The sequence below is a fragment of the Choloepus didactylus genome, chromosome 8, assembly GCF_015220235.1.
Source record: "Choloepus didactylus isolate mChoDid1 chromosome 8, mChoDid1.pri, whole genome shotgun sequence".
Lineage (NCBI taxonomy): Eukaryota > Metazoa > Chordata > Mammalia > Pilosa > Megalonychidae > Choloepus > Choloepus didactylus.
The window spans coordinates 97,296,613-97,316,990 of NC_051314.1; the positions used below are offsets into that span (position 1 = coordinate 97,296,613).

A 20,378-nucleotide genomic window follows, 5' to 3' on the forward strand; every position below is an offset into this window, starting at 1 on the left:
CCAGTGAACATCGAGAACTGGTATGCTGATTGAATTTCCACCTAATTTAGACCTGGCCCAGCACACAGGTGCAGTTGGGGAAAAGCTGGCTTGTGGGTAAGGGATGGCGCAAGACTGCCATCTGCTCAGAAGACAGGGAAAGAGCACTCCAGCAAGCTGTGGTTCTGCCAAATTTTAAATAAAAATCCAGGTGGTCCTGTACTTGGCCAAAATAACCTTATCAATGTAAACAAATCCCCAAGGTCCACACAAAATCACAGAGTATATGAGGACCCAAGAAGATATTGGCAAGTCAAACAACCAAATTAAAAAGCTGGAGGAGACACAGAACTTGGAGCAATTAATCAAAGAAGTACATACAAATCTCCAAAACAACTTCAATGGGTTGGCTAAAGATATAAAGGACAACAAGAAGAATCCAGAAGGGCATAAAGAAGAATTTGAAAGAGTAAATTAAAAAAAATAGCAGATCTCATGGAAATAAAAGATACTGTAGATCAAATTAAAAATATACTAGAGACACACAACAGCAGATTTGAAGACGCAAAAGAAACAATAAGTGAACTAGAGGACACACCAATTGAACATGCACAAAAGAATGAATGGCGAAAAAAACTGAAAAATTTGAAATGGATTTCAGGGAAATGGCAGACAACATGAAGCACACAATTATAAGAACCACCGGTGTCCCAGAAAGGAGAGGAAAAGAATGGCTAGGAAGAGTATTTAAGGACATAGTTGGGGAAAACTTCCCAACCCTTATAAATGGCATAAATATGCAAATCAAAGAAGCCCAAGCAACTCCAAACAGAATAAATCCAAGGAGACCCACTCCAAGACATATACTAATAAGACTGTCAAATGCTGAAGAGAAGAAGACAGACCTGAAAGCAGCAAAAGAGAAGCAATTCACCACACAGAAGGGAAAACACACAGAAGACTAACTACTGACTACTCAGTGGATACCATGGAGGTGAGAAAGCAGTGGTACAACATATTTAAGATTCTGAAAGAGAAAAATTGCCAAGAATTCTTTATCCAGCAAAGCTCTCCTTGAAAACTGAGGGAGAGCTTAAAATTTTCACGAACAAATTCTGAGAGAATTTAACAAGAGACATGCCCTGCAAGAAATACGAAAGGTAGTTCTAAGGATAAAGAAGTCTGGAGAAGGAGAAAGAACTTAAGACCATTAGTAAGGGTAACTTGAAGGAAAAAAAAGAGGCAGTGGGGATAGATTTGACAAATAAAAACCAAAGGATAAGATGGCTGGTACAAGACTGCATTCACAGTAATAACTTTGAAAGTGAATGGATTAAACTTCCCAATTAAAAGACAGAATGGATTAAAAAATACAATCCATCGATATGCTGTTTACAAGAGACAAATTTTTGACTCAGCAACACAAAGAAATTGAAAGTGAAAGGATGGGAAAAAAATATTCCAAGCAAGCTGTAGCCAAAAGAAAGCATGGGCAGCTATACTAATATCAGACAAAATAGACTTTAAACACAAAAATGTCATAAAAGACAAAGAAGGACACTATATATAGTCTGAAAGGGACAATTACCAAGAAGAAGTAACAATCATAAATGTTTATGCACCCAATCAAGGAGCTCCAAAGTACATGAGAGAAACATTGGCAAAATGGAAGGAAGCAATAGATGTTTCTACAATAATGGTGGGACACTTTAGTACACCACTCTCTTCTACAGACCGAACAACTAGACAGAGGACAAATAAGGAACCTGAGAACCTAAACAATGTGAAAAATGAATTAAACTTAGACATATATAGATCATTACATCCCAAGTTATTAGGATATACATTCTTCTCTAGCAATCATAGAATGTTCTTCAGGATAGATCATATGCTAGGGCACAAAATAAATCTTAATACATTTAAAAAGACTGAAATTATTCAATATACATTTTCTGACCATAATGGAATGCAACTAGAAATCAATAGACACCAAAGAACCAGATCATTCACAAATATATGGACGTGAAACAACACACTCCTAAACAACCAGTGGGTCAAAGAAGAAACTGCAAGAAACATTAGTAAATAACCAGAGAAAAATGAAAATGAGAACACAATATATCAAAACCTGTGAGATGGAGGCGGGGCAAGATGGCGGCATAGAGAGGAGTGGAAGCTAAGTAGTCCCCCTGGAACAACTACAAAAAACGAGAAACTACTAGTAAATAATCCAGAATAACTGTGGGGGGACAAACGAGACCATCCACTCATTATACACCAACCTGAATTGAGAGGAATGCCCAAGAACACAGCATAAAATCTGTAAGTAAAACCTGCGGATCCAAGTCGTGAGACCCCCTCCCCCATAGCCTGAGCTGCAAAGCCTCGTGGTGCCAGAGAGAAGCTCTCTCCCAGCAAGCGAATATAGCTCAGCTGAGCTCCAACTGGGGTTTTAAGTAGCAAGTGTGAACTGCTCACTACAGGTACGCATCCCCAAAAAACAGAGGCTTTGGGTGATGACTGACCTTGGAGAGCCGGAGGGTCGCCTTGGACTGGGTCTGAAGGGGACTATCTGTTTCTTTTTTGGATCAGTGGAGAAAGCCCCAGTCACTTTCAGTTTCCAGGGCTGTGACTTGGGAAAGGGTGGAGACAGCACAAGCAGAGAGAGAGACCATTGAAATGCTAATGACCTCCACCTGAGGGGTCTGTCTTCTCTAGGAGGAAAAGGGTGGGGCCCTTTCCATTCAGAACCAGACCCCAGAGCCTGGGGGAACATGGCCATACCTCCTCACACCAGTCAAGAATTATAAGCTAACAAGCATCACCTGCTGGGCAGAAAAGCACAGTGACCTGAGGCATCAAAGGGTGGAGCAATTTTCTAAGACACACCCTCAGGGAAACTAGATACTGAATATTTCTTCCCTTTGGGACCTGAGCCTGTTCTTGTCTGGGAAAACCTGATTTGGATAACCAAGGAAACCATGCCTAGACAACAGAAAATTACAACCTACACTAAGAAAAACAAAGTTATGGCCCAGTCAAAGGAACAAACGTACACTACAACTGAGATACAGGAATTTAAACAACTAATGCTAAATCAAATCAAAAAGTTTAGAGAAGATATTGCAAAAGAGATAGAGGCTGTAAAGGAAACACTGGGCATATACACGGCAGAAATCAAAAGTTCAAAAAAACAACTAGTAGAATCTATGGAAATGAAGGGCGCAACACAAGAGATGAAAGACACAATGGAAACATACAACAGCAGATCTCAAGAGGCAGAAGAAAACACTCAGGAACTGGAGAACAAAACACCTGAAAGTCTACATGCAAAGGAGCAGATGGAGAAAAGAATGAAAAAATATGAGCAACGTTTCCAGGAACTCAAGGATAAAACAAAGTACAATAATGTATGTATCATTGGTGTCCCAGAAGGAGAAGAGAAGGGAAAGGGGGCAGAAGCAATAATAGAGGAAATAATTAATGAAAATTTCCCATCTCTTATGAAAGACATAAAATTACAGATCCAAGAAGCGCAGTGTACTCCAAACAGAAGAGATATGAATAGGCCTATGCCAAGACACCTAATAATCAGATTATCAAATGTCGAAGACAAAGAGAGAATCCTGAAAGCAGCAAGAGAAAAGCGATCCATTACATACAAAGGAAGCTTAATAAGACTGTGCAGATCTCTCAGGAGAAACCATGGAGGCAAGAAGGAAGTAGTGAGATATATTTAAGATACTGAAAGAGAAAAACCGCCAACCAAGAATCCTATATCTAGCAAAGCTGTCCTTCAAATATGAGGGAGAGCTCAAAATATTTTCTGACCAACAGACAATGGGAGACTTTGTGAACAAGACACCTGCCCTACAGGAAATACTAAAGGGAGCACTAAAGGGTGATAGAAGACAGGAGTGCGTGGTTTGGAACACAATTTTGGGAGATGGTAGCACAACAATGTAAGTACACTGAACAAAGTTAACTATGAGTACGGTTGAGAGAGGAAGGTGGGGAGCATGTGAGACACCACAAGAAAGGAGGAAAGATAAAGACTGGGACTGTGTAACTTGGTGAAATCTAGAGTATTCTACAATTGTGATAAAATGTACAAATATGTTCTTTTACAAGGAAGACCAAGCAAATGTCAACCTTGCAAGGTGTTAAAAATGGGGAGGCATTGGGGGAGGGATGCAATCAGCATAAACTAGAGACTGTAACTAATAGAATCACTGTATTATGCTTCCTTTAATGTAACAAAGGTGATATACCAAGGTAAATGCAGATAAAAGGGGGGGATAGGGGAGGCATGTTAGACACTTGACATTGGTGGTATTGTCTGATTCTTTATTCTACTTTGATTTAAGGTTATTTTTCCTTTTGCTGCTTCCTGGCTGTCATTTTTTTTTCCTCTTTCTTTTGCCTCTCTACCTTCTTTGACTCTCCCTCCTGCCTTGTGGAAGAAATGTAGATGCCCTTATACAGATAGTGGTGAAGGTGGTGAACACATAAATGTATGACCATGCAGAGAACCATCGAATATTTACTTGGGATGGAATGTATGGTGAGTGAACAAAACCATATTAAAAAAAAAATGGGTTGATGACAAAACCTCGAGGGCAATATACTGAGTGAAATAAGCCAGACACGTAAGGACAATTATTGCAGGGTCTCACTGATAGGAACTAATTATAATATGTAAACTCATAGACATGAAATATAAGGTACGAAGATATAGGACGAGGCTTAAGAATGGGGAGTGGTTACTTAGTATGAGCAGAATGTTCAGTTAGGATGAACTTAAATGTTTGGAAATGAACAGGGGTGTTGGTAGCAAGATGTGAGAATAACTAACAGCGCTGAATGGTCTGTGAATGAGGTGGAAAGAGGAAGCTCAGAGTCATATATGTCAGCAGAAGGAAAGTTGGAGGTCAAAAGATGGGAATGCATAAAACTGAATCCTATGGTGGGCAATGTCCATGATCAAGTGTACAAATACTAGAAATCACTTCCATGAACCAGAACAAATGTATGACAATACAATTAGAAGTTAATAATAGAGGGGCATATAGGGAAGAAATACATACCTATTACAAACTATATACTACAGTTAGTAGTATTTCAACATTTTTTCATAAACAGCAACAAATGTATTATATTAATACTACGAGTCAACAATTGAGGGAGGTTGGTTAGGGACAGGGGAGGATTAGAGTTTCCTTTTCTTTTTTCCTTTTTCCATCTCTCACTTTATTTCTTGTCTCGAGTAATGAAAAGTTTCTAAAAATTGAACAAAAATTAAGTGTGATGGATGCACAGCTGTATGAGGGTACCCAGGCGCAAGTGATTGTACACTTTGGATCTTTGGATAATTGTATGGTATCTGAACAATCTCAATAAAAATGGAAAAAAAAAAAAACCTGTGAGATGCAGTGACAGCGATGCTGAGAGGGAAGTTTATAGTTCTAAATGCATACATTAAAAAGAAGAAAGAGTTAAAACTAAAGACCTAATTGAACAACTGATGAAGTTACAGAATGATCAGCAAACTCACCTTAAAGCTAGTAAAAGAGAAGGAATAAAAAAGATTAAAGCAGAAATAAATGATCTGGAGGAAAAAAACACAATAGAGAGAGGAGGGGCAAGATGGTGGCACAGAGAGGACTGGAGCAACTAATAAACAACTAGGAACAACAAGTATATAATCTGGAATAACTGCTCGGGGACAAGCATGACTGTCCACACACCCTACACCAACCTGGATCAGGTGGAATGGCTGAGATCGCAGCATAAAATCTGTAAGTAAAAACTGCGGACCCGCGCCGGGAGCCCCCCACCCCCACCCCCATGGCAGGCTAAGCTGCAAAACCTTGCTGTGGGAGAAACCAGCAGTCCCGGAGGAAGCGAATATAGCTCAGCGCAGCTCCAACTGGGGTTGTAATTAACAAATGTGCACTTCTGAATACAAGCTACAAACACAGACAAACTCCTAATAAGCAGAAAGAGGCTTTTAGTGACAACTGACCTTAAAGAGCCAGAAAACTCGTGTCCCGGGAAAGGGGGCCCAGAAGACCAGATGCTATCTCTGGCCAACAGGCGAAACTGGAGAGCCACGGACTGGCTCTGAAACGGGGTTTTCTTTCTCTTTGCCTCTCTCTCTCAACCTGATTGGCTCAGTGGAGACAGCCTCAGCTGTTTTCAGTTGGCAGCACTCTGACCCACAGATGGGTGGAGATAACAGAGTCAGAGAGACAATGGAGCAATTCAAATGCAGACGATAACTCCCAGAGGGGTGTATCTTCCCAAAGATGAAGGAGGTGGGGCCCAGCTCTAGCGCTGCTCTGCCCTTCAGAACTCAGACCTCAGAACCTGGGAGAAAACACCCAAAACAAAAACTAAAGGGGCCACACCTCCTTACAACAGTCAGGAGCGACAGGCTGACAGGTGCCTACCTGCTAGGCAGGTTAGGAAAAGCACAACAGCTAGAGATCTCACAGGAAATTCTGTCAATCTTCTAAGATACACCCTCAGGGAAACTTGAAACTGAGTCTAACCCCATTCTGAGATATGAACCTGTTCTGGTCTGGGAAAATCTGATTGGGGTAACCAGTGAAACCAGATGCCTAGACAACAGAAAACTACAAACTATAGTAGGAAAAATGAAGATATGGTCCAGTCAAAGGAACAAACTTACACCTCAATTAAGATACAGTTGATACTGTTTCACTTTAGTAAAACAATCAATTAAAGATTTTCAAAGAAATATGCTAAATCAATTCAAAAACCAAGTCAACGAATTGAGGGAAGACATGGCAAAAGAGATGAAGGATATAAAGAAAACACTAGGTGAACTAAGGTAGAAATCAAAAGTTTAGAAAAACAACTGGCAGAATCTCTGGAAAGGAAAGGAACACCACAAGAGATGAAAAACACAATGGAGACATATAACAGCAGATCTCAAGAGGAGGAAGAAAACACTCAGGAAGTGGAGAACAAAACACCTGAAATCCTACATACAAAAGAACTGATAGGGGAAAGAATGCAAAAATATGAGCAATGTCTCTGGGAACTTAAGGACAAAACGAAAAGCAGGAATGTACGTGTCATTGGTGTCTCAGAAGGAGAAGAGAAGGGCAAAGGGGCAGAAGCAATAACAGAAGAAATAATCAATGAAAATTTCTCATATCTTATGAAAGACATAAAATTACAGCTTGAGGAAGCACAGCATACCCCAGAATAGATCTGAGTAGGCTTACACCAAGACACTTAATAATCAGATTATCAATCGTCAAAGACAAAGAGAGAATCCTGAAAGCAGCAAGAGAAAAGCAATCCATCACATACAAAGGAAGCTTGATAAGACTGTGTGGATTTACAGCAGAAACCATGGAGGTAAGAAGGAAGTGGTGTGATACATTTAAGATACTGAAAGAGAAAAACCACCAACCAAGAATCCTATATCCAGCAAAACTGTCTTTCAAATATGAGGCAGAGTTTAAAATATTCTCTGACAAACAAAGAAGACAGGGTTTGTGAACAAGATAACTGCTCTACAGGAAATACTAAAGGAAGCACTACAGACAGAAAAGAAAAGATAGGAGTGAGAGGTCTTGAACACAATTTGGGGTGATGGTAGCACAGCAATATAAGTACACTGAACAAAGACGACTGCGAGTATGGTTGAAAGAGGAAGGTTAAGAGCATGTGGGACACCAGAAGAAAAGAGGAAAGATAAAGACTGGGACTGTACAACTCAGTGAAACCTAGAGTGCTCAACAATTGTGATAAAATGTACAAATATGTTTTTTCATAAGGGAGAACAAATGAATGTTAACCTTGCAAGGTGTTAAAAATAGGGAGGTATTGGGGGAAAAATACAATCAATGCAAACTAGAGACATAATAGAAATATTGTATTATGCTTCCCTGAATGTAACAAAGGCAATATACCAAAGCCAAATGCATATAAGAAGGGAACATAAGGGAAGGTACGGGACTCTTGGCATTGTCTGACTCTTTATTACACTTTAGTTTAATGCTATCTTTCCTTTTGTTGCTTCCTAGCTGTCATGTTTGTTGTTTTCTTTTTTTTTCTATTTTTTTTTTTTTCTTTTTCTTTTGTCTCTTTACTTTCTTTGACTCTTCCTCCTGCTTTGTGGAAGAAATGGAGATATCTTTAGATAGATAGTGGTGATGGTGGTTAACACATAAATATGTGACTATGTAGGGAACCATCAATTGTTTACTTAGGGCAGAATGTATGGTGTGTGAACAAAACCATCTTAAAAAAATAGGCTGATGAAGAAACCTTGAGTGCGCTATACTGAGTGAAATAAGTCAGACACATAAGGACAAATATTGCAGGGTCTCACTGATATGAACTAATTATAATATGTAAACTCATAGACATGAAATATAAGTTACCAGAATATAGAACGAGGCTAAAGAATGGGGAGCGGTTGCTTATTATGAGCAGAATGTTCAACTATGGTGAACTTAAATGTCTGGAAATGAACAGAGGTGATGGTAGCACATTGTGAGAAAAACTAACAGTGCTGAATGGTGCGTGCATGTGGTGGAATGGGGAAGCTCAGAGTCACGTACATCACCAGAAAGAAAGTTGGAGGTTAAGATGGGAATGTATAAAACAGTGAAACTTGTGGTGGGCCATGTCTGTGATTAACTATACAAATATTAGAAATCTCTTTCATGAACCAGAACAAATGTATGACACTATAACTAGAAGTTAATAATAGAGGGGCATATAGGGAAAAAAAAATACATCTATTGCAAACTATACACTACAGTTTGTAGTATTTTAATGTTCATTCATCAACAGTAACGAATGTACTATATCAATAATATGAGTCAACAATGGAGGGGTGGTGGTTAGGGGTATGAGAGGATTTGAGTTTTCTTTTTTTTGTCATTATTTTTTTTCTTGAGTAATGCAAATATTCTAAAAATTGAAAAAAATTAATTGTGGTGATGGATGCACAGCTGTATGATGGTACCGTGGGCAACTGTTTGTGCACTCTGGCTCTTTGGATGATTATATGATATATGAACAATCTCAATAAAATAAAATTTAAAAAAAAATCATGACTTAACACCCTCCTGCCCCCCCCCAAAAAAAACACAAAAAAATAGAACAAATAAAACCAAAAGTTGGTTCTTTGAAAAGCTCAACAACATTGATAAACCCTTAGCTAGACTGATGACATCAAAAAGAGAGAAGACCCAAATAAACAAAATCAGAAATGAGAGGGGGGTCATTACTGTGGATCCTGAAGAAATTTTGAAAATCATAAGAGGATGCTATAAACAACAATATGGCAACAAACAGACGACTTAGAGGAAATGGACAAGTGTCTGGAAAGACATGAACAACCTAGACTGACCTCAGAAGAAATAGAAGACCTCAGCAAACCAATCACAAATAAAGAAATCCATAATCATCAAAAAATCTTCCTACAAATAAAATCCAGGGGCCACAAAGCTTTACAAGGGAATTTTACCAAATTTTCCAAAAAGAACTGACATCAACCCTGCTCAAATGCTTGTACAAGTTGAAGAAAAAGGAACATTACCTTACTCATTTTATGAAGCTAACACATCACTCTAATACCAAAACGAGATAAAGATACTACAGGAAAGGAAAACTACAGGCCGATCTCCCTAATGAATATAAATGCAAAAACCTCAACAAAATATTTGCAAACTGAATCCAAAGGCACATTAAAAGAATTATACACCACAACCAAGTGGGGTTCATTCCTGGCATGCAAGGGTGGTTCAACATAAGAAAATCAACCAATATAATACAACACATTAACAAATAAAAAGGGAAAAATCAAATGATCATCTCAACAGATGCTGAAAAAGCATTCAATAAAATTCAGCATACTTTTTTGATAAACACACTTCAAAGGGTAGGAATTGAAGGAATCTTCCTCAATATGATAAAGGGCATATAAGAAAAACCCACAGCCAGTATAGTACTCAATGGTGAGAGACTGAAAGCCTCCTCCCTAAGATCGGGAATGAGACAAGGATGCCACTGTCACCTCTATTATTCAACACTGTGCTAGAAGTTCTAGCCAGAGTTTTCCAAGACAAAGAAATAAAAGGCATCCAAATTGGAAAGGAAGAAGTAAAACTGCCTTTATTTTCAGATAATATGATCTTACATTTGGAAAATCCTGAGAAATCAATGACAAAGGTACTTGAACTATATAAACAAATGCAGAAAAGTGGCAGGATACGAGATTATTTTCAGATAATATGATCTTACATTTGGAAAATCCTGAGAAATCAATGACAAAGGTACTTGAACTATATAAACAAATGCAGAAAAGTGGCAGGATACGAGATTAATGTGCAAAAGACAGTAATGTTCCTATATACTAGTAATGACCTAACTGAAGAGGCACTCAAGAAAAAAATTCCACTCACAATAGTAACTAAAAGAATCAAATACATAGGAATAAACTTAACCAAGATGTAAAAGACCTCTACACAGAAAATTACAACATTTTACTAAAAGAAATCAAAGAGGACCTAAATACGTGGAAAGATATTCTGTGTTCATGTACAGGAAGGCTAAACGTCATTAAGATGTCAATTCTATGCAAACCGATCTATAGACTTAAATGCAATTCCAATCAAAATTCCAACAACCTACTTTGCAGATTTGGAAAAGCAAGTTATCAAATTTATTTGGAAGGGAAAGGGGCTCAAAATTGTCAAAAACATTCTGAAAGGGAAAATCAAGTGGGAGGACTTATACTTCCTGACTTTAAAGCCTACTATAAAGCCACAGTGTTCAAAACAGCATGGTACTAACATCAAGATAGACATATTGATCAATGGATTCGGAAAAACAGTTCAGAAATAGACCCCCAGATCTACGGTCAACTGCTTTTTCATAAGGCCTCCAAATCCACTGAACTGGAACAGAATAGTCTCTTCAACAAATGGGGCTGGGAGAACTGGATATCCATACCAAAGAATGAAAGAGGACCCCTAACTTACACCCTATACAAAAATTATATCAAAGTGGATCAAAGTCCTCAATATAGGAATACCATAAAACTCCTAGAATATAGTGAAACATCTTCAAGACCTAGTAATAGGAGGTAGCTTCTTAGACCTTACACCCAAAGCATAAGCAAGAAAGGAAAAATAGGTTAATGGGAACTCCTCAAAATCAGCGAGACAGCCAACACAATGTAAGAAAATATTTGGAAACCAAATATCTGATCAGTGTCTGATATCCAGCACATATGAAGAAATCCTACAACTTAACAATAATAGTATAAACAACACAGTAATGAAATGGGCAAAAGATATGAAAAGATGTTTTTCCAAAGAGGGGCTAAAAAACACATGACGAAATGCTCATCTTCACTAGCTGTTAAGGAAATGAAAATCAAAACCACAATGATATATCGTCTCATACCAAGAAGAATGGCTGCCACTAAACAAACAGGAAACTACAAATGCTGGACAGGATGTGGAGAAATTGGAACTCTTACTCATTGCTGGTGGGAATGTATAATGGTACAGCTGCTGTGGAAGACAGTATGGCAGTTCCCCAGAAAGCTAGATATCAAGTTACCCTACAATCTGGCAATTCCACTTCTCAGTATATACCTAGAATATCTGAAACCAGTAACATGAACAGACATTTGCACACCAATGTTCATATTGGCACTGTTCACAATTTCCAAGAGATGGAAACAATTCAAGTATCCTTCATCAGATAAGTGGATAAACTGTGGTATATATATATGATGGAAAACTATCCAGCAATATCAAGGAACGAGGTACTGAAACATAAGACATGGGTGAATCTTGAAGACATAATGTGGAATGAAATAAGTCAGACACAGAAGGAGAGATAGTGTATGTTATCACCAATATGAACTTGCTGAACAATGTAAAATCAATGTCTTATAATGTAGAATATAGGGGACCTAGAGATAGACAGAAGCTAGTGAAGGGGGAATGATTACCAAATATTTATAAACGTGTTATTGAAGGTGAACTTAAAGGTATGGAAATACACAGGGGTGATGATAGTCTGTTAATGGGATTATCAGTGCCTCATTGAAGGAGAACATGACTGAAAGGGGTTGTTTAAAGCATGCATTCCACAGATTAGCACTACAAATATAAACTTGTTTGCATGATCAACTTCTAAGGTATTACACTTGTACAAAGAGTTAACAATAGAGTGGTACCTGGAAAAAACTACCTATTGCATATTATAGACTATTTTTAATAGGAATACCTTACCAGTACCACACTAATAATAGGGATAAAAAATTAGGGGCTTATAAGGGCTTTTGGGTGTTTTAGGTTATGGTAATCGTCTAAAATTGAAAGTGATGATGATTGCACAACTAAGTGAAGATAACATGAGACACTGTTTATCTTGGACACACATTGGTTGTTTACGCTATGTGAAATTAGGAATCCCCTCCTTAATAAGACAAGCCCACAATCTTGAGGCTTGGTCTTGTGAAACTGATGGCTGTAGAGGGGAGGCTAAGTCTACTTACAGTTATGCCTAAGAGTCACCTACAGAGAACCTCTTTTTGTTGCTCAGATGTAGCCTTTCTCTCTCTAAGTCCAGTTCTACAAATAAGCTCATTACCCTCCCCACTGAGTGAGATGTAACTCCCAGAGGAGTCAGTCTCCCTGGCAATGTGGAACACGACCCCCTGGAATGAGCCCGGCCCTGGCATCAAGGGACTAAAAGTGCCTTCTTGACCAAAAGGGGGAAAAGAAAGGTAACAAAATAAGCTTTCAGTGGCTAAGAGATTTCAAATAGTCAAGAGGCTATCCTGGAGGTTACTATTATGCAAGCACCAGCCAGATATTCCAAATGGCCACAGTAAACCAAGCTCTAATCAACGTAGTCCCAAAAATTCTAAAGAATACCTAGGTCCCTATGTGAGACTCTATAAAAGTTTCACTCACTAAGTTTATTTCTCAGAAACTTAAATCCCCCAGAGTGTTCCTATGCCAGATAAGTCCCCAAAACTAGAGGCAACAACCTCTTCAAGAACATCAACCAGATGCATCCCTCTTCCCCATACTGTCAACACCATTTTTCAATATGGACAAGTTAGGGTGATCACTGCACCCTATGGACAGTGGTGATGACAGCATATCATTTTGAGCATAACTAATAGCACTGAATTATATATGTGAATGTGGGAAATTTTAGGTCATATATATGTACTATAATAAAAATAAAAATTAGTCCTAAACATAGGACTGTATAACACAGTGAACCCTATTGTGAATGATGGACTAGAGTTAATAATACAAGTAGAAAATGTTCTTTCATGAATTATAACAAATGTAGCACACTAATACATGGTGTTAATAATAGGGTGGTATACTGTAGAAAATATATCTAACGTAAAATGTGGACCATAGTAAATAGTACAATATAAATATTCTTTTATCAGTTTTAACAATGGTACCACACTAATACAAAGTGTCAACATATGGGAATGCTATTTTTTACATAATTTTTCTGTAAACCTACAACTTTGCTAATTTAAAAAAAGTTAAAAAACAAAAAATACCTTTAGGCCAAACTTCCTAAAAGAAACACTGGCAAAGACATGAAAAGATATTTCACAGGTGAAACGAAGATGACCAATTAACCTAATTAGTAATCAAAGATATGAATTAAACCATAATGAGATGTCAGATTGCCAACACAACAATGAAAGACTCAGTTGGTGAGAATGAGTAATAATGAAGACCCCTTGCTGGTGAGAGTTTAAACTAGCACAACCACTTTGGAAAACAATTTTGCATTACCTAGAAGGGATGAAGATGTGCATATCATATGAACTAGCAAATCTACCACTAGAAATATATCCTAGAGGAACTTATACATGTGTGTTAGAAAAAATTTCAAGAATGTCCAAAATACATTATCACACCAAAATATTCAGAACAACTTAAATAACCACTGCTGGAAAATACAGAAATAAATTGTGGTATATTTTATCAACAGAATTCTGTATCAGTAAAAATTAATGAAATGTATAAAGCCGAAAGTATCAAAGCAGATGAACCTCACAATATAACAAAACAAAAGCAACAATAAACAAAAGCCAAAATGCAGAAAAATATATAGAGTTTGCCTAAATTTGTAGAAAATTGGAAAAGTCTAAATATGAAACAATCAAAATAGACAAATTCAGGATAATACTTACCTCTAGGGGGCAGAATAGGAAATGCAATTGAGGAAACCTTCAAAGGTATTATGAATTACCTCTTAAGTTACATATTGAGTAAAAGGGAATCTGTTTAATTATTATTCATTAAGTTATACATATACATGATATATATTCATCATGTATATTTAATGAAAAATAAAAGTAATTGTAAAACTCACTTTCATTTACTTGTATATTCTGATATATCTATGAAATATATATTTCCTGGCAAGACTCTTAAAAAAAACATTTAAAATTTAATGAATTCCCATTTAAATGTTAAAAGATTTTCAAAAGAATAAAATTCACTTATACAGTTATAATGACAGATTTTCTTAGTAGACCCAGGCTTGCCTTTTAAAGAACACATTCCTCCTTTTTCCATCAGATTCTGGAAGAAAACCAAAATTTTAACAATTCCAAAGTGTACACAATAATATCCACTTATATCTGCCCTATTGCAATATTCTCATTCATCATGCAGAAAGGCTATTTTAAAACCACACCAGTTCATTTTATAATACCCTTCTTTCATATTATTTTAATTCAACAAAGATGACAGAAATCCATGAAGACAAGTTAACTGTTGACAAACAATAAAATGAAATGATTTGTTTAGAAATAGGAGGCAACAGAATACACACTGCTGATAAATGAAGTACTGACAAAAATTAAAGGCATATGATAATCATAGTAAATGCAGTTGAAGAAAAGAAAGCTATTCAGGCAATTTCAGAATTTATTCTGTCATTCTTCTAATATCTAAAGTTGGATATCAGTTCATTTATTTTCAGTTTTTTAAAAATAAAAGTTCTTAGAGGTATAAATTTTTTGTAGAACACAACTTTGGCTTTAGTTTTCAATACTTTTTATATAATTCATAGTTTACTTTCATTTCCTTTCTTTTCTTTCTTTTTTTAATGCAGTATCTCATAATTTGCAGCAAGTTGTTTCCATCTTATGGGTATTATTAGCAATGCTGCTAAAAACATTGATGTACAAGTATCTGCTTGAGTCTCTGCTTTCAAATCTTTTCGGTATACATTTAAAAGAGGAATCACTGAGAGAGACGGTAATTCTATGTTTACCATTTTGAGGAACCATCAAACTGTTTTCCACAGCTGCTGTATCTTTATACTACAATGCATAAGGGTTCCTACTTCTCCATATCCTCACCAACACTTATTTTCAGTTAAAATTTTTTTCTTTTGAAATAGTTTCAACTTTAATATATACTTTCAAAAATAATACAAACCCTATTCAGAAAACTCCAACATACCTGTACTCCCCCAGATATGAAGATCTATCAATTATAACATGTTTGCTACCTTTGCCACATCATTTAAGCTATCATCTACTTATTTTCTGAATATTAGAGAGCAGGTTGAACACATCACACTCCTTGAACACATAATATTTCTTACATACATTTCCTTTGAAAAAGAATACGCACTTATAACCATCTTAAATGCAATTATAAAGGTCAAGAAATTTAACATTGACATAAAGCAAACATTCTACAATGTAATTTTTTCTTATGTCCCAGTAATGCCCCTTGAGCCTCTTCTCCTCCATTTTTGGATCCTGTTCAGGATTACATATTGCATTTTAATATCTCTTCAGTTTTTCTTTTTTTTTAATTTTGGAAACATATACAACATGAATCTTCCCATCCCAACCCCCACAAGCATACAATTCAGTGGGATTAATCATATTCACAACATCATGGTACCCTTACCACCAACCATTACAATCATTTTCCCTTCACTGCACGCAGAAACCCTCAGTTTGCAATAATTCTCCATTGCCTCTGTCCCCCATCCCTAGTAACCTGTACTCTACTTTCTCTATGAGTATATACATTCTCTGATATTTTCTTTGCAGTTACCATGGGATTTAACATCTTAAATCTGTAATAATCTAGTTGCTTTGCTATCAATTTAACAACTTCAATAGCCTTTTGTGCCCCCATCTTTATGTAGTTATCAAAAGTTACATATTTATACATTATGAGTCCAAAACCATTGATTTATCATCAGTTTTATGCATTTGCCTTTTAGATCCTGTGGAAAGTAAAAAGTAGAGTTACAAATCAAAAATACAATAGTACTAGTAAGAATATTTCCCCATACCATTATCTTTATCAGAGATATTTCTTTCTTTATGTGGCTTCACTCAATTACTAGTAACCTTTCCTTTTAACTTGCAGAACACCCTTTAGCATTTCTCATAGGGCCAATCTAGTGGTGAAGAAGTCTCTCAGCTTTTGTTTATCTGCGAATGGCTTAATTTCTCCTCATTTCTGACAGACATTTCTGCCAGATACAGAATCCTTGGTTGACAATTTTTTTCTTTCAACACGTTAAAGATGTTTTCTGACGCCTTCTTGCCTCCATGGTTTCTGATGCAAAACTGACAATCATACTGAGGCTCTCTTGTATTATGACACATTGCTTCTCTTTTGTGGCTTTCAGAATTCTCTCTTAATCCTTGGCATATGGCAGTTTGATTATAACATGGTGCAGAATGGGTCTATCACAGTTTGTCTTGAAAGTTCGTTGAGTGTCTTGGATATGTTTATTCACGTGTTTTGTCAAATTTGGGAAATTCAACTTCTTTGAATGTTCTCTCTGCTCCTTTCTCTTTGTTCTTCTGTGATTCCCACAATGTATATACTGATGGTGTCCACAGATTCCTGAGGCCCTGTTCACTTTTATTCATTATTTCCTCTTTCTCTCCTCAAACTGAATGGTTTCAATTGTATTATCTTCAAGTACACTGATTCTTCTCTCAGCTCCAATCTGCTGTTGAATCTGTCTAGTGAATTAATTTTTGTTACTATAGTCTTCACCTCTCTTTGGTTACTTCTCATAATTTCCTTCTCTCCAGTGATATTCTGTTTGTGTTCATCTATCGTTTCCTGATTTCCTTTAGCTCTCTGTCCATGATTTCCTTTAGCTCTCTGAGCATATTTAAGACCACTTTTTTTGAAGTCTTTATCTGGCATGTCCCAGGTCTGATCCTCCTCATTGATGGTTTCTAAAGCTTTAATTTTCTTTGCCTGGACTATCACTTTCTATTTCTTTGTTTGTTTTGTAATCTTTTGTTGAAACCTGAACATTCTGATATTTTAGTGTTATTGCTGGGATTTAGACTCTGAGGCATATATATGTTCCTTAAGCTTGTATCCAGGTAGTATTATGAAAGACCTTTTCTTGAATGCCAGAAGCTAATAAAAAGGAGGCTTCAGGGCTTATTCATACAATCAGTTTGGAAAATAGCTCCAGGTCAAAGCACAGGGGCCTCACTGATCCTTTCTGCATATACCTTTTGACTTGGGTATGCACATATGACACTAGGAATTCCCACATTTACACAGATACTACTGTCTCCTCTTAGGAAACAGTTTCCCCTTTTCCCCTCTTAGAAAACAGTTTTCTGTCTCCCTTGTCCCAGGAAGCACAACTTGACAGCTCTTCCACAGCTATCTGTATGAGAGTGCTGTGAGCCACCTTCTACATGCAGGACAAGTTCTGGGACAGCGTGAAAAAACCCAGGCCACCACTAGACAGGGCAAGGCATACATGCTCCCAGTATGTGCACAAGGGCTGCTCTGCTCCCTCCAAAATTGGGACCAGCGATCCAAACAAGGAGCGTGGGCTGGTTGCACACCAAGCTAGTAAGAGGATGGGGATGGGGTCAGACAAGTACTATAAGATCCTACCACTTTCAAGATGCCTTTTTCTTGATTCTGCAGTTGTCATGTAACTGTAATATTTTAACTGTTTTTTTTTTTGGGGGGGGGGGTTGAAGCTTTTAGAGAGAAGTTCCTGTCAGTTCTTGCTGGTTGTTCAAAGCTTCTATGGGGGACAGAACCCTGAAGTGTCTCACTCTGCCATCTTGGTCAGAGTAGCTCTATTTTCAATTTTCTAAATAAGTAGGTGGGTGTGAAACGATATCTCAGTGTAGTTTTGATTTGCATTCCTCTAATGGCTAATGATATTGGACATCTTTTCATGTGCTTATTGGTCATTTGTATATCTTCTTTGGAGAAATATCTATTCAAGTCCTTGTCCATGTTTTAATTGGGTTGTTTTGTCTTTTTGTCGTCAGGCTATGGGATTTTTTATTTTCTGGAAATTAATCTCTTATCAGATACATGATTTCAAAATTTTTTTTCCCATTCTGTAGGCTGTCTTCACTTTCTTGATAATGTCCTTTGATGAATAAAAATTTTAATTTCCATGAAGTTTACTTAATCTATGCTTTCTTTTGTTGCTCATGCTTTTGGTGCATATCTAAGAATCCAATGCCTAATATCAGGTCCTGAAGATGTTCCCTAGGCTTTCTCTGTGAGTTTTATGGTTTTTATTCTTATTTAGGACACTGACCCAATTTAGTTAATTTTTGTATATGGTATAAAGTAGGGGTCCAATTTCATTCTTTTGCATGTGGATATCCAATTTTCCCAGCACCAGTTGCTGAAGAGACTTTTTTCCCCAATGAGTGGATATGGCATGCCTGTTGAAAATCAATTGGTCATAGATGTTTGGGTTTCTTTCTGGACTCCCAATTCTATTCCATTGGTCTAGATAGCTGTACTTGTGCCAAGACCATATTGCTTTTTGTTGTTGTTGTTGTTGTTTTCTTTAGGTTATTTCCTCTTATTGATAACCACTGCATATTCAAGGACTAATAAATTGTTCCAATATTAATATTTGAAGAAGGAAAAGCATATGAAAAGATAATATACTGATATATGATAACTTACTTCTGAAAATTATGAGAGTTTTGAAAATTAATGTACTCTGTGAGAGCTTACTACTAAATTTATAGTGAATACTTTTATAAAGTAGAAGATCACAACCTATTTAAAAAATTTTTTATTTGATTAAAATATGCGGGCTTAAAAAATTATGAAACACTTAGCAGTTGTTTTCCTTATATAGAAAATGAAACCACATAGTAACTATAGATGGAAACATTTAAATTAATTTACAGTTAAAGCCCTTTTGTTTCAAAAAAAGATCCCTTTCTTATCCTCCAAAAATTATGAAATTTTGGGAGCCCCTATAGTGTAGGGCTTGGGCAGTTGCTGGCTGGGTTTTGTAAAGACTTCTATTGCTGTCTTGCAATTAGGCATTTCAGGTCACTGTGTTTACTCAGGACCTGAGAGAGCTCATTCCCCAAATGAGTGCTAAGAAATTTAGATTGAATTTATCCCACATCTATGTTTGAACTCATCCTTAGACCCTGTGCAGCTAAATAGGATGGGGAGGCAAAGAAATGGCTTTCCATTGCTGGAATTTGGGGCTAGAATTGATGTCACCAAATCGGAAAGGATGTCTAGTCAAATACCATCCTATACATTTGGCATCTTTTAGCAGTTCCCCAAACTCCCCATGTTCCACAACTGAATGTGCCACTCTCATCACTGAGTCCCAGTGGCCATCCACCTGAATATGCCAGTTGGAGACTGTTCAGTGCTCACTGAAGTCTCATTCAACACTGGGCCAGGTTTTTAAAGAAGTCAATTAGCAAAATTTTATACTACACATAATCTTACACTATAGAAAAATGTGACCATATAATATTCTTTAAACTTTTTTGCGGCGGGGCGGGGGAATACAAAGTTAGAGGTAAAATGTTAAGACAAATAAGAATAAATTTAGACCAAAGCTGTCCTACAGAACTTTTTTGCAGTGATGGACGTGATCTATAGCTGTGCTGCCCAATGTGGTATCCACCAGCCACATGTGACTACTGGGCGTTAAAATAGGCCTAGGGTGAATGAGGAACTGAATTTTTATTTCATTTTTATTAATTTCAGTCTAAAAAGCCACAAGTGGCTAGTGGCTGCTGTACTGGATTGGTGTAGGTAGACTGTTCTTTAAGTGGATGGCTACTAGATATTTGGACCCCATCTGCTTCCTCACATCTAGGACTTTGAATACAGAAATTCAAAGATGTTTAAATTTAAATTCAAAGCTTGAAAAGGCTCCTAAGACTTCCATGTCACTACACTCTTCCCTCACCTTGGAATGGTGATCCTTTCAGAGAAGTACAAACAGACAGCTCTGCTTTACTCTAGAATCTCATGCATATGGTTCCTGTGGGAAGTTGCTAATTTTAAAATAATTCAGGAAGAGGC

General features: G+C 37.0%; 1 protein-coding gene across 1 annotated transcript in view; it reads right to left on the bottom strand.

The window, feature by feature from the left end:
• The window catches only part of C8H12orf40 (chromosome 8 C12orf40 homolog), a gene marked incomplete at its 5' end in the record, with an annotated part of 66,898 nt that overhangs the window by 14,409 nt on the left and 32,111 nt on the right, over window positions 1-20,378 (bottom strand). Inside the window, one exon of the mRNA XM_037847476.1 lies at window positions 14,555-14,618. Within this exon, the coding sequence (XP_037703404.1) occupies window positions 14,555-14,618 (64 nt within the window). The remainder of the gene's footprint in view (window positions 1-14,554; window positions 14,619-20,378) is intronic.